Source organism: Ictalurus furcatus, chromosome 26 (assembly GCF_023375685.1).
Source record: "Ictalurus furcatus strain D&B chromosome 26, Billie_1.0, whole genome shotgun sequence".
Classification (NCBI taxonomy): Eukaryota; Metazoa; Chordata; class Actinopteri; order Siluriformes; family Ictaluridae; genus Ictalurus; species Ictalurus furcatus.
Window position 1 is genome coordinate 13,506,796 of NC_071280.1, and position 15,084 is coordinate 13,521,879.

The 15,084-nt window shown below is 34.8% G+C and overlaps 1 protein-coding gene across 1 annotated transcript; it reads right to left on the reverse strand.

Annotated features, from left to right (window-relative positions):
- Positions 1–1,893: 1,893 nt before the first annotated feature.
- Positions 1,894–10,938, reverse strand: tspan34a (tetraspanin 34a). The gene is made up of 8 exons (XM_053615345.1): positions 10,855–10,938; positions 7,449–7,531; positions 5,971–6,186; positions 5,673–5,747; positions 4,359–4,466; positions 4,141–4,272; positions 3,661–3,753; positions 1,894–2,755 (listed from the first exon to the last, which is right to left on the reverse strand). The coding sequence occupies exons 2-8, from the start codon at positions 7,503–7,505 to the stop codon at positions 2,705–2,707; spliced, it is 732 nt and encodes a 243-aa protein (XP_053471320.1). The 5' UTR covers positions 7,506–7,531; positions 10,855–10,938; the 3' UTR covers positions 1,894–2,704.
- Positions 10,939–15,084: the final 4,146 nt, after the last annotated feature.

Here is a 15,084-nt window from a genome sequence, read left to right on the forward strand (position 1 = left end):
GTGAATCACCCTTACACTGTGCTCTCTCCCCTTCAATTACAATGCGAAAGGGGGCAAGAATTCACCCAAGTAACAAATTAAAATAATATAAAACAAAAACCATACCTGATAACACAAATAAGCAGCCTCTATGAGTGAATCACCCTTACACTGTGCTCTAAAAAATAAACATGATGTGCGATGGTCACCATGTGCTCTCATTTCCACATTTTAAAACAAAATACAAAAAAAAATTACTCACAAAGGAGGGTAAAACAACAAACATAATCACACAGGTAAGTAAAATAACATTATACACACAAATTAAAATGAGTATATATGTATATAAATGATGATTTAAATAAAGATGAAACAAGATTATCGAGAACTCAAAATTAAACCTACCTCTCCCATTCAATTACAATGCGAAAGGGAAGAGGAAATTACACAGACCAATGACATCATGACAATTAAAAGGGAAAATACACAGGTAAACAGCTACATCAGGTATACATTTCCTTTTATGTAATTCTACACATTAAATGTATGGAATACTTTCCATACCTTTACATTGGCAAAGGTGGCTCCTCGGGGTTATGGATTTCATCAAAGCCTATATTGTTCACCATCCATCAGTGACGTGCGGTCAGGGGAGGTGTCATCATGAAATGTAAAAAACAAATAATGAGGAGATAAGGAAAGGAAAAGACAGCTACAGAAAAAAGTTGGAGGAGCACCTTCAACAGAGCAACATGAGGGAGGTCTGGAGGGGACTGAAACCAATTTCAGGTCAGAACAAAGACAATGGGAGGGGCCTTGTATCCGGTGACCGTGACAGGGCAAATGAATTAAGTCTGTTTTTTAATAGATTTGATTCGGCTCCATCTCCTCCCCCGTCCGACCAGACCTCAGACCTGTCAGCGACAGGAATGATGGAATCAGCTCCAGACTGCTTAAAGACTGTGCAGATCAGCTCAGTGAGGTCATCCTGCACATCTTTAATCTGAGCCTGAAACTAGCTCAAGTTCCAGTACTGTGGAAGACTTCTTGTGTGGTTCCAGTACCCAAAATTGCGTATCCGAGTGAGCCAAACCACTTCAGACCAGTAGCCTTAACTTCACACCTAATGAAGTCCATGGAGAGAATTGTACTGCGACAGCTGTGGACCCTAGTGAGCTCAGAGCTAGACCCCCTACAGTTTGCTTACCGACCAGGCATGGGGGTTGAGGACGCCATTATTTATCTGATTTATCTGAAACGAGGAATTTCCCCAGTGTGGGATCAATAAATGTTATCTTATCTTATCTTATCTTATCTCCCAGCTTTGCGTGTCATTCAGCGAGCAGGATCTTTCATCACAATCACTTCACAGACCCGACACACCATCAGCTGCTGGCTTGTCATGTACTGCATGTACATGGAAGCTGCACAGCTGTGTGCTGGATATTTACTGTTTATACTTTGTCAATAAATATTTGAAAGCCAGATTACAAAAAGCAGCCTGTCTGTACATGTTTTTTTTTTTTGTTTTTTTTTTAACAATAACATCCCAAGTGTGACAGTGTCTTGTATAGTTTCATAAATGTAACTGTAACTATCGTACATAAGATCAGATGAAACCTATACTAATTTGATTTCCAGATGTGCTGGCATTCAAGTGATCTATATAGGACAGATTTTTTTTAGACATAGACTTTGGCCATTTTAAAAACGCAGTTTGTAAACTCATTTCAAAACTTTTGAAGGTTTTGTGTAATTTTCAGTATTACCATGCCGCGGGTTTGACAAGTTTCTTCAATTCAGGTTTTGTTTTTGTTTTTTTTGTATAAATGTAAAAGTCGTCTAAAAACCACAAACTGCACTTTTAAATCTAACAGGCAACATAATCATGTGACACAATAATACTGCACGAAGGACAATTTGAGAAAATCTTTCATTTAGATTTACAGAAATACACATTTCAGTACATTTCATTACAACATAAAACTATACATACATAATAGAGTGAAAAAAATGATAGCAAGTGAAAATATAATATATTTTATTATGATATTATTGTGTTTCTAGTCTTGTTCTATTGGCAGAAAAAGTTATGCACTTCAGTTAAAACAGAAGAAAAATATAGCCAATAGAACAGGACCTTTTTTGTCCTTCTTTTTTTTATTTATTTATAATTTTTATTTTATTTTTTATAGTATTACAAGACAGTATACATTTAACGTATGCATCATGACCAGTGGTACACAGTACTTTGTTTTTATGACTGAGTAAACAGGAAGTGAATATTCAAACTAGACTAGACCGGAGTCTAACTAACAATATGAGTGGGTGACAATGCTCTGATTAATAGATCATCAAAACAATAAATAAAAGCTAATAGGCATCAAATACATTGAATAAAAAAGTTCTTATTAACGTTTTCTAACTAGCACTTATTCATCCTTAGTCTTATTAGCAAGCTCAGGTGAAGCCTGTTATCGGATCTCTTGCAATATTCACAGGAATTATAATAAATTCAAATGAGGTGTTTTTTTGTTTTTGTTTTTTTAAAACTAATGAACCCCTCCAAACCCTGACCTTAACCGCTGGTAACTTTTCATAAGGGTTGACTCATAAGAATTTGTATCGATAGGCAGCTGTAAGACAGCAATCAGCCTGCACTGAAGTCAGTCGTACTAAGAAGAAGTGCATACATCAGTGCTTGCAGCAACTTTAGCTTTTGTAATTATTTCCCAATGTTATTGTATAGGACCATGGACACAACCATCGCAGCAATCTGGAAAAAAAAAGACAAAGAAGTGAGAATCAAAGTGGATATTTACAAAGAAAAGATTTACACTTTTTTATATACACCAGTCTTGGCCTCAGTTGTTATCTGTTATCTTTTGTACACTTTTCTGGCTACAAGCTTCAGAAGGTTTAAGGTCGCAACCTTATTGCCTCTTATTGGCGCTCCACACTTCTGTTTTGTGTTTAGTTTAGTTTTTTCAAAAACGTCTATATATTATACATCACTCTTTGTGCAATTCAATATTTATTTATATTTATTGACTTGAATTTAATATTTCAAATCAAAATATTCAGTATCTCGCTGCAATATCACATAAAAATATCTAGCTTGTTATTTTATCATTGTGAAATACTGTAAATAAATTACAAGTATAAAGTTGTTTTATCATCTGCATTTATTTATTTATTTATTTATTTATTATTGTTATAGGTGTAGCTAGTAAGATGTCACTTCCTTCTTCAGTGAAATTGAGCTAGCTAGTTAGCAGCTTAGATGGCAGACATGACTAATTTTGTCGACCTGATTTTGGAAAATTGTTTTGATGCGCTTAATTATATGAGGAGAAACTGAGACTTAAACAGGAGGCCAGACCAACAGATAAAACAGAACACACACAAATATGAACTTCAGTAACATAACTGTGCTTCCCCTATATTAACAACCGCCAGCTGCCACTTCTATGTGAAATGGGAAAATAAGTGGAACTTGTGCAACTTGTTTTAAAAGTGAAGGGGTTTTCTTTGAAGCAGTTAGTGGTCAATAAATCAAGTGTGGGTTTTAGAGGTTAAACTTTAGGGATGCTGAGCTCCCAAAAAAAATGCATTGTAAAATAATTATAATCTATACTTTCTATACTATAATTATACTATCTGAGGTCATAGGTTGGATACCTCTAGAGCACCGATGCCAAGCGCCACGCCTCCTATCAAAACTGCATTTTCTTCTATCAGATTGACTAGAGCTTTGAAACAACCTTTTACTTTCTGTAAAAAAAGAGGGGGAAAAAGACAGTGGATGAGCTTGGGACATACAGATAAATTTAGTTAAAACAAATATTGCATTGCTTTCCTTTACAATGAAGAGTAAACATGAAAGTCAATGTAATTCTATTAAGTTATTAAAAAAAAAATCGATGTCAATGTGTATAGTAAATTATATATAAGATATATAAACCATATTTTGTGTACCTGTCTTTTATGTATATGTGGATGGATTTTTAAGTTAATAGAATTATAATTTTATGCCTTTGTGATTGACACACCTGATATTTTTTTACTCAGTTCTAAATCAACACATTTGGCTCATCAGTTTATTAAACTCTTGATGATTTGGGCTGTAATTGTTTACTGACATCAGAGAGTGTTCTATACCTCATTTTGTGCTGTATTCAGATTACACGCTGATTTATCTTTAAGGCAGCAAGTCGTTGGGTAAAGCTTGGTGGATGATACAAAAGGAGATTCATCGAAGTCAGTGTAGTTGTTGTATCCACAGCATTTCAGCTAAAGAGACACAGAATATTAGCCTCAGTTGTATACATAAACCTCAAATTTACTTCACCCCAACTAGTGATCCATATTATATATACCTGTTGCATAGTGTTATTCAGGACAGTTGTAAATTCATCATTTTTTCCGTATTCCGTCTGGATGGTCTTAACAAAATTCTCGTTCAGTTTGACCAAAATGTCCTCTGCCTGTGAGAGAGATATTAAGAATGGATAATGTTTATGAATTTCAGCCAGCAGAGAGCACGCTCAGTTAACTGTAGAATGTGAAAAACTCACTTTATCTCTTTAAAGAATGAGCATAATCTGATATCCATGAAACCAGTTCCAATTTAACAATTTCTGGGGTTTTTTTGTGTGTTTTTTTATTTTATTTTTTTTTACTTTTTCCAATAATAACAGACAACAAATTACAAATGGTTATGTTTAGTATGTGGGATTGGCAATCACAGATTTTCTTTGTTTTTTATAGGAGCGTTAGGCAAGGTTTGTCAAAATATGGCAAGATTGGGTCTCTAATGGTTAAACAGTGGGAATTAATACAATTTGAATGATTTTTTTATTCCTTGAGCCTGCCCACTTTCTTGTCCATGTACAAAAAGCCACACCAGCACATACAATGTTATACAATGTTAACAATGTTATACAATGTTATGAGTTAGCATAGGATTAGCTTTAGTAAGGACTGCCATGACTGACATCACTTTCAAGTGCACTAGGCCATTCAGCTGATTGAAAGTCAAGTTATAATGCTATAAACATTCAAAATTCAGCTCATGCTGATTTATGACGATGTGCAGCTGCTGTCCATTTTTCTTCTTAATGAAAAAAAACCCATATCTACTTTATTTGTTACATAAAGCGAGCCATTCAGACAATTCAGACTGTGTTATGGACCTGCCCAAGAACAGTGTCACTAATTCTGTATCAGGCTTCATGCCTTTTACCAGTAATCAATTTCTCCATCATGTAAAATTGCTTCCAATGTTTATTCTGGTTTACTGCATTTTTTGTTAAGTTTTTTGAAGCATAGACTATATATATATATATATATATATATATATATATATATATATATATATATATATTTTGCTCACAGAAGAATTATCTGGCTGCGCTGGGAACTTACCAAATTTAGATGTGGGTAGAGTGAATGGGGCGTTGTAAAATGGACAACATTAAGCCTATCCAAACTCAAACAAGCTTTCCAGACCGTAAGATAATTTTCCAAACAGGATTTCTCAGCTACGTAATACACTTGTGAAATGTCTATAGCTTAAACATTATTTATACAATTTTTATTATGTTTTACATAATTTTCCAGGTTATTTGTGCTAGAAAGAAATTTTTTTAAAAAAAAAACGGTTATTGAAGTTTTAAAGTCACTGTGCTTACCAAAGGCTTGAACACCAGAACTACAATGGCCCCGGCCACTTCAGCAATGAAGATGATAAGCACGATGATGAAGAACTGAAATTATGAGAAAAAGGAGCAATTCAAAATGACCTTATTTGTTTCTTAAAATGGTACATTTCCTCAGTTTAAACATTTGCTATGTTTTCTATGTTCTATTGTGAATAATATATGGGTTTATGAGATTTAGTATTTCGAGAACACTGCTCCACCATAAAGCAGTGGAACTCCTCCCCTTAAGTTGCAGTTACGGCTTCAAAAATAACCAGACGTCACTCACTGTAAGAAGCATGCACTTATTCTCAGTTATGGCTCCACAGCAGCCCAGGAAGCCCATGATGGCGAGTATGGACCCCACAGCGATCAGCAGGTAGCCCACATTAGCCAGCTGAGCCAACTCGGGGGGCGCATCTTTAATATGAGATAATACACCAAGCATGGAGCTGCTGTCTACTGTCACCCAGATCCCTACACCCAGGATTGCAGCACCTGCCAACTGTGGATAGAAAGAGAACAAATTTATAAGCATAACTAGACATTACATTATCTTTATATCCTCTAATGCTTTAATGTATTTGCTTAAGGTACCAGGAAATGTTGAGACAAGGCAAACATGAAACAGGAAATAACCCCCGATTTTACTATATGAATCACCAAGGTGGCTCCTGGTTTTACAATGGTTAAATATTAAACTGTAAAAGTAAATAATGTACTATGAATTCACTAGGTCAGTTTCCTCATATAATGCCTTTTTGTCGGCTGACTGTTTTACGCATAAAATACACCTACACAAAGTTAAACTAAGCAAAACATGACATGGTATACCATTCCACAAATATAAGGTAGCTTGATCTGTGTGCTTTTTTCCTCACTGATACTTCAGTTTCTCCTGATATTCATTTAATTTGTTTGTTTTTTTTTTAAAAAAGGAACTGATCTCATATCAGTAACACGTCCTAAAAGGAGATTAAGGATCATTAAACACAGCTGAGATAGGAGACAATGAGAAATATAGCCTTGTGCTTTTAATCCACAGTCAATGAGCCAAGACTGTGGACTGACTATAATGCAATGTCGGTTATTGCTGCTATTTTCCAATCACTAGACACACTTTACAGCCTTTTTCCATTGTTCCTTACGATGTGTAATCATGACCAAGATGCTATATAAGATAATAATATTTTAATCTTTATTAATATAGCAGCTTTCATTTCAGTTCAATATCTCAAAGTGCTTTACATAGGCTACAAAATTCAAAACAAGGTACTTCTGATAATGCATGTTAAAGAACCAATGTAAATCACCAATCTGTAAACTACACGTCTATAAGAATTACTACACATCATGAACGGTTTCATTAATAAATGAAACTCCAAAACTAAGACGTTAAACAAGCATGTTGTTTGTTTGTTTTTAAAAATCTGGCTTTCAAGACAGTTACACAGCTAGCGTTCGTAATATTTAGGGGTGATGTAAGAAACAGTGCATGAGCTGCCAGGGCTAATAGTATACCTGCCTCAAATGAGAAAATTGCTCGGGGTGGGTTATACTGTTTCACGACATCAGCAAGATAAACCAAACTTTAAAAGTCACGAGTGTATCTTGTATAAGACAAGGACTTTGTGCTTGGACTTTCCTTTTTTGATAAGGACGCATACCATTTTATTCCGAAATACATAAAACTTCCTCAAGCAGCTAGGCAGATCAAACAGTTCTGAGATCATTCTGTAAAATTGTAAATAATTAAAAACATCTTACGAAGATGACGCCATTGAAGACGAACATAATAATTTTCAGGAACCCCGAGCAGCACATCTTGACTTTTTTCTGTTTTGTTGGTCCTACAAAAACAACAACAACAACAACAAATGAACAATGTGAAACACACACACGCACACACACACACACACACACACACACACACACACACACACACACAAACTCTGAGTACCTACAATAAAGTTACCTTTTTTTGGTATAGGTTTTAAATTTTTAAACTTTCTGGCTGTGAAAGTGATCTGTAAGAGGTCCAAGGCTAAAAAAATGCATATTTCCTGTCTGTAACGTAGTTTCACAGCGCTGTGCAGAATAATTTTAGCACTGCACTTCCTTTTAATCACACCTTTTTTTGTTGACACTATAAAAAGAGCATTGTGAAGTACAAAGAGAGGTTTTTATTTTATTTTATTTTATAGATCTTCCAGGGAGTCCTGGTCAAGGTGGCAGCACAAATAGTTTCACATGAGGAAAGTTTTATTTTGTTAACACAACCACACTTAAAGGCAAAGAAAATGGATATGAACCCTGTGTCTAATATAAAAGGCTAAATGCACTTCTGTGTTTAGATACACATCAAGAGCTTCAGTTAATGTTAATATCAAATATCAGATTGGAGAAAAATGTGATCTCAGTGAGTTTCTTGGTGCCAGTTGGGCTGGTTTAGCTGTTTCAGAAACTGCTGCTCTCCTGGAATTTTTCACGCTCAACAGTCTCTCGAGTTTACATAGAATGCTGTGAACCACAAAAACCCACATTTTTCCTGAAATGTGTCAAAATTCTTGTCTCTGAACATCACCGAATCTATGCGCAACAACAGTGTAATTTAGATAATACTGTTAATGGGAAACCTCCCGTGAAAAGTGCATATGGTTCACATTTGTGTTTTATCTATTACTAGAAGGGGGAAAAACAACCCTAAGGTTTCTTTTTGAAACAAGTGTCAGCTGATTATTTCTAACCTTCACCCCTTCTATTAAACTAATAATGAATCACTGATATCGTCACCAGTCGATATGATAACAGTTTTTTTTTAAAAATTCATTTATAACATACTCATTTTATCATGTATATGTCAGTGAACGTTGTTGGAACAAAGAGCCTGACTGTGTGCGCTTATCTTATCACCAGTACTGATAACTGTGATGTGCTCAGTAGCACATGACCACATTACAGGACACCATTAGAGGTACTGCTCAGAGCTGTCATACTGATCTGAGATCAGTTTAACTTCCTCTATAAAGGTGTGGGTTAGGACCTTGGAGTTAAAGAGATGAACACAATTAAAAAGTTTTTTTTTTTTTAGTTTTTTTAATTAAATCCTTTGCTTGTATTTTTCTCATTTGTAAGTCACTTTGGATAAAAGTGTCTGATAAGTGAATAATTGTAAATGTAATGTAAATGTAAATCCTATTCTGATCTCTACTGCTTTCTGATGACAAATAACCTGATCATCTAACATAGATGGTTTTTGAGCTACTGCTTATGCTCTTATTGCTGTAACCAAAGGAAACCGTCTCCTACCAATTCCATAAAACCATAAAAGCCAGTCGGACTTTGAGACTATTTCATAACATGAGTTAAACTGCATTTGAGAGTGTGTTCCTGGCAAAAGCAACTAAAAATACTGTATGTTCTCTCAGATTGTAAACAAAATTGATGAGAGCAACATAAAGTACCCACTCCACAGGGTGCTGGGAGGCACTTTGGTGCTTTTCTATTTCTGTCAGGACAAACATATATGAATCGGCTCTTTATTTGGCAGGCACGGCTGAAAAGCCAGTAGCTGCATATGTTATCTAAACTAGCCAGCTCGATGTGATTACACTGTATACATGACTAAATGGATGCAATACAATGGATGGACTTCTTAGCGTATAACACAACAGTATTAAAAAGACATTTGTGTTTCTTGATGTTTGAATTATAATGCTGCTTTTCTGAAAGATGTATTTGTACTTTTAAACTTTTCTTGCATTCCTAACAGGTAAATTATTCTAGAGACATATTTCAAGAGAGGAAATTTCAAGGAAAAATTCACCATTAAAACACATCTATATATAATCCTCATTAGATATAACATCATCAGAATATTATCACAAAATTGTGATAATGCCACAATATTCTTTTCTGAGGTCTATCCTGTCTATCCTGTAAATCCTGACATCCTGACATTAAACATTTTTAATGTGTGTGTGTATATATATATTGTGTATTGTGTGTATATATATAAAATATTCTTTCTTTGTTTTAAACATTAAAAAATATATATTCATATATTATTCCACTTGTGCATCTCTGTATATATCTGTGTATATTTTACTCATGTTACATATGTTATACTAATATTTTAGACAGTAGATCAACATCACACGAAAATAATAAATCATCCAAAAAATCATTGTCAGGACCAAATCCCAAAAACCTTTTTTTAAAAAAAAAATAAAAATCCATGGCCACCTGAACAGCTGTTAACCTTCCCATCAGTAAAACAATCCATTTACACAGGAACATAAAGAAGGGAAAATATAAAGCTGGTCTTATAGCTAAAGAGAAAACATTACAAAGATTTTCTTTTAGCTGATTAGTTTAAGTAGTGGCAATGTTTCCAGAGTAGTCTACATTAACACTGGTGTAAATTAGATATTGTTTACTTGCTTCACTTGTTCTTGGTTTGACCTTGTTAGCTTTTTCACAGACCACTGTGCCCAACTCTAAGCTTCATCACTTTTGATAATACAGAGTAATGCAGGTTTACTATTTCCTGCACGTGGTTTGGAAAGTATTTCCCCTTTTTTGTTTTACATCAGAGAGAGACGATACATGAACTTCCGAATTACACTAATAAACTAACAATGAACTGCTGAATCATGCAGATATGACAGAGAGACAGAGAGAGACAGAGAGAGAGAGAGAGAGAGAGAGAGAGAGAGAGAGAGAGAGAGAGAAGAAATATATTACAACTGAAAAAGATAATATCATAACTGAAAGATGGAGAAAGAGATTAATTTAATTTTGATGTAGGCTTTCATTATTACACTTCTACATATGTGTTTAAATTGAAATATAAATTTAAGTAAAGAAGACAAAAGAGTAAAACCATTGCTTACAAAAGTAACTGGAGATTTTAGATTGTAGATTGGATGGTAATGGGACCAAATTGGGATATTATTTGACTATATGGGGAAGGTTGTATTCATCTTTCATTTGAATAATGACTGTAAGATGAATTTAATTATAACACTTCCTGTTTTATTATAATGCACTTGAATTTCTGTTCATTTAGTCAATAGCTCAGTTATGGATTCTGTTTCATTTAAAAGCTACAGCTAAATGTGTCAATTTGCTGTAAATATATGCTAAAAGTAGAGGTGACTGAAATTCTTACCTTTTCACAGGTGAGTTCAGTGGTCCAGGAGCGGAGCTTTATGTGTGGAGAGTTATGTGCCGTGATGAACTGGGAAGTGGGATAAAATGGCTGTTTTATCTCACTGGCTCCAGTGGGAGGGGCGTGTGTCATACTGCCCTCTTTTTCCCCCAACACACATTCACGTGGGCAAAGTTCACACTCAAAACAGCACATACAAGCAGGAGATGGTGAGTCATCAAAACTGACCAATTATTCTACTAATTCTGAAAACAACTTACATGCTTTTCCTTAACAGTAGAATGTGTTTTAAGTGTAATTATGCCACAGCATTTTCCATACATATTCATCCCATCCATCCATTTTCTGTACCATTTAACCTTACAGGGTCACGGGGAACCTGGAGCCTATCCCAGGAAGCATGGGGCACAAGGCAGGGGACACCCTGGACAGGGTGCCAATCATTTCCAACACATATCATGAATTCATATGAATTATGATTTATAACTTATACATATGAATTATAACTTAAAGTGTGTAAGAATCATAATCATAATCACAAACATTCACTTGTTAAAGAAATTTGTGTCTACATCTTTCATTTGCAGTGAATGTTGTCTATGGAGTGAATGAGATATGTACAGATACTGAAGGTGCAGTCTGGAATCTTAGAGAGCCTGCAAAGAAAATATTGACCAACCCTCCCCTCCCGAATCCCCCACCTCACCCCCTCGAGTGAAACTATTGCTGCGTTTGATTTAATTACAAAGTGTGAAGTCTGATCTCGGAATTACGTAATTGGTCATTTCAAGCTACAAAATGAGGAAAAAACATGGGCGCCTAAAAGAAAGTGTGTTTTGTTAGCAAAATAAACAAAAAAAAAAAACTAGCCAGCTGACATTAGTGATCATGAGTTTATGTTCTATTTACTTTACTTCAAAACAGCAAAGTGTCTGGGCAATGTTATAGGGTCAACCAGCTAATGTGTGTATTTATCTAAAGTAAATACTACTATGATTTATCTAAAGTAATATTACTATGAACTCATTTAAAGGAGTGAAGTGATTTCTTTTTTTATTTCATGTTTACGGTCCCTGCTGGAAAAAAAAAAAATAGAAACCATCATAGAAATTCTACCATTACAAACTAGCTAACCATTAGCCATCCATCAAATCAGCCAACCATTAAAACCATTACCATTATTGGTCTTTAATGGTATCCACTAGACATAACATGCCACCAATAGAAGGCAACAAATTACCAGTAGAGACCCACAGGAACCATTACAATTTCCTTTAAAACCAATACAATTCCTATTATAACCATTAAAACCATTATACATTATATGACAGTGTCTATAGTTGGACATTTTTCCAGCAGGGGTGTTAGTGACCATGTCGATTTGACATCACCTCAGGGTTGATGAGACCTCAGAGTTTCTGAGTAGGAATTTCAAGTTGAGGAGGCATTTTCTTTGTTGTTTTTTTTCTCCATAGACTTCCAGATCTGAGTCGTCTGAAGACAGAGCCAATTTCTGGGCCAGAACAATGTAAATAGTAGCCTGAAATTTAAAAACCAGCCAGATCTATTGCTTGTCAGTATTACAAATTATAATCTAAAGTACAGATATTCAACAATTTGAAAAGGTCCAGTTATATAAATGTCCACTGAAGCAGTGAAATATAAATTCAAATAGTGAAAACAGTTTACCAAGTTACCTTTCAGTGCTTAAACATTAATGATTAGTTTATGGTTATAAAAAAAAAGAGAGTTTGAAGTGGTTATTTTTTGCTTTGTCATTACTAGTGCTACGGATGTTTAAAGGCAATTGGAGTATGCGTTTAAAACAATGCATACTCCAGTTGGCTTTAAACATTCTGGGGGGTTTTTTGTGTGTTTTTTTTTAATATGTTGTCACGTCAGTAACCAGACAGAGTAAATTAAATAAATAAATCTATGAAAGTCTGTGAAAACTCTCTCCTTTCTCGGTGAGATAATCTGAGTTTTTGCTACAGAAGCTGTGATGGTTCATGTTTGGAAAACTGGAGTGGCTATGGTGGGGGTTTTTTTCTCCATTTTTCAAGTTCTACTACAGTGCTCGGTTCATTCCACTGAAATACATTGCTGGGTCCACGTCTGGACCATGGTCTACCAGGGTCCAACCCCATTCAAAAGTATCAACACCTTTTATTAAAAAAAGGCCATGGCTGGCCATGACATAAACCTCTCAAATTCATGAGTTTAACAGAATGTAGGTCAATACTGAAGTTCCCATAAAGAGGAAATAATAACTATGATGTTACTTATTTAAACCAATCTTTAAGAAAATACCTCAGTTATTACTTCCTGTACCGAAGACTCACATGACACAGGAATTTGCAGTAAGGTGTCACACAGTTGTAAACTCTCCTATGACGTTATACTGTATCAGTAGAACTCTTTGATAACGCACATATCTGAACTAAATTTAACATTATCTAAAAATGATTGATGGTAAAAGTAAATGAATAAAAGACTGACTAGTGATTCTGCAATAAAAAATCCTGAGGTTCAAGGTTCCGAGCCAGAAATATTGCGTTTTATTTTTTTTGTTGTTGTTTTTTGAATTAAATGTACAGTGGATATAAAAAGTCTATACATCCCTGTTAAAATGGCAGGTTCTTGTGATGTAAAAAAAAAAAAAAAAAAAATGAAACCAAGATAAATCATGCCAGAACTTTTTCCACACTAAATGTGAAATTAAGTGAAAAACAATCAGAAACATTTTAGGGGGGAAAAGGGGGGGGGGGGGATGGTTACAATAAACTGGTTGCATAAGTGTGGACACCCTTTTATAATTTGGGATGTGGCTGTGTTCAGAACGAAACAATCACATTCAATCCCACGTACAAAAGTAATTATCATACAGCTGTCATCAATGAAATGATTCTGATTAACCCCAAATTATGATCAGCTGTTTCTGTAGGATTTTCTTCATATCTTCTTGGTTTCATCTGACTGCTGAAGCCATGGTCCCCGAAGAGCTTACAAAGAATGGGATCTCACTTTATAAAAGAATTTCCAAAGATTGTGAAGGCCATCATCAACAAGTGGACGACCCTCTGAAAATTATGAACGTTTCTTTATTTGCTGTGATTATATCCACTGTATAGTGTGCATCTTTCTCAAACCCACTTTTATACCTTAATTTTTCAGTAAACTGGATTTTTTTGTTCATTTTATTTTTTTTTTACTTTCCAGCTTCCTTCTGCATTTTGAAAATGATCAGTACAAGCAGGACAAAAGAAAAGGATGACTTATGTTTTGCTTGGGTTTGTTGTTTATTTGATTTGACACTCCACATACTGATACTGAATCAATGAGTAATTTGTACAGATTTTGAATTTGATCTCATTTTGTGTACAGCATATTTCATGAAGTCTGGCTCTTATGTGAGCTACAGTGCCTGAACTGAACCTATACTTCTCAATAACCTTCGAACGCACATTACAGGTTTCACACTATTTAAATTTACCTGAAACTTTACTGCAGTTTCTTAGAAAACATGTCCAACAGAAGCATGTTCAATCACACTGAGATCTTTTAGTATTCTTCCTCGAATTGAAAAATGAGTCATACCTGACACAATGAAGGAAATAAAGTGGGCAACATTTATCTAAGAACATTTCCCTGTCCCTAATCAACAGTATGTTCCAATAGGGAAGAAGTTTGTAACTGCAGAAGAGGCTCTGTTAGACAAAGTAAATGTTGCTCAGAATCACTTTCCATAAAACAGCAGCATGTGATTTCAGCTATTGCGTATAACACTTAATCTGACACCAGGTTATTTTAGATATAGTGCAGTAAAGTTGCTTATCATGTTTGTAATAAACTTTACTGTATCAAATATGGCAGAAATAAGTCTGAATCAAAGTAACCGATCATTTAAAGGAGAAACAAAGTGCATAAAAATGCAGAAAAAATGACACCATGCTATAGTGCTGTTGTGTTAAATTCACAGTAATGTGTGTGGTTGACCATTAATTTCATTCAAGGAAGAAAGTACACTGGTCAAAGTGTACAAATTGCCAATGCAGTGGTTTTGCTGTTGTGTTACGTTATTGTGTCGTAAAATGTAGACGTCAATCAGCTTCCGATATGCAAATCTATCCCTCCCATTGCTTTTTCATAGGTCAGAACCTGTGATTTACATAATACTTTTTTTTGTGTGTGTGAAAGTGCCACATTAAGCAATTTATTATTCCACATAAG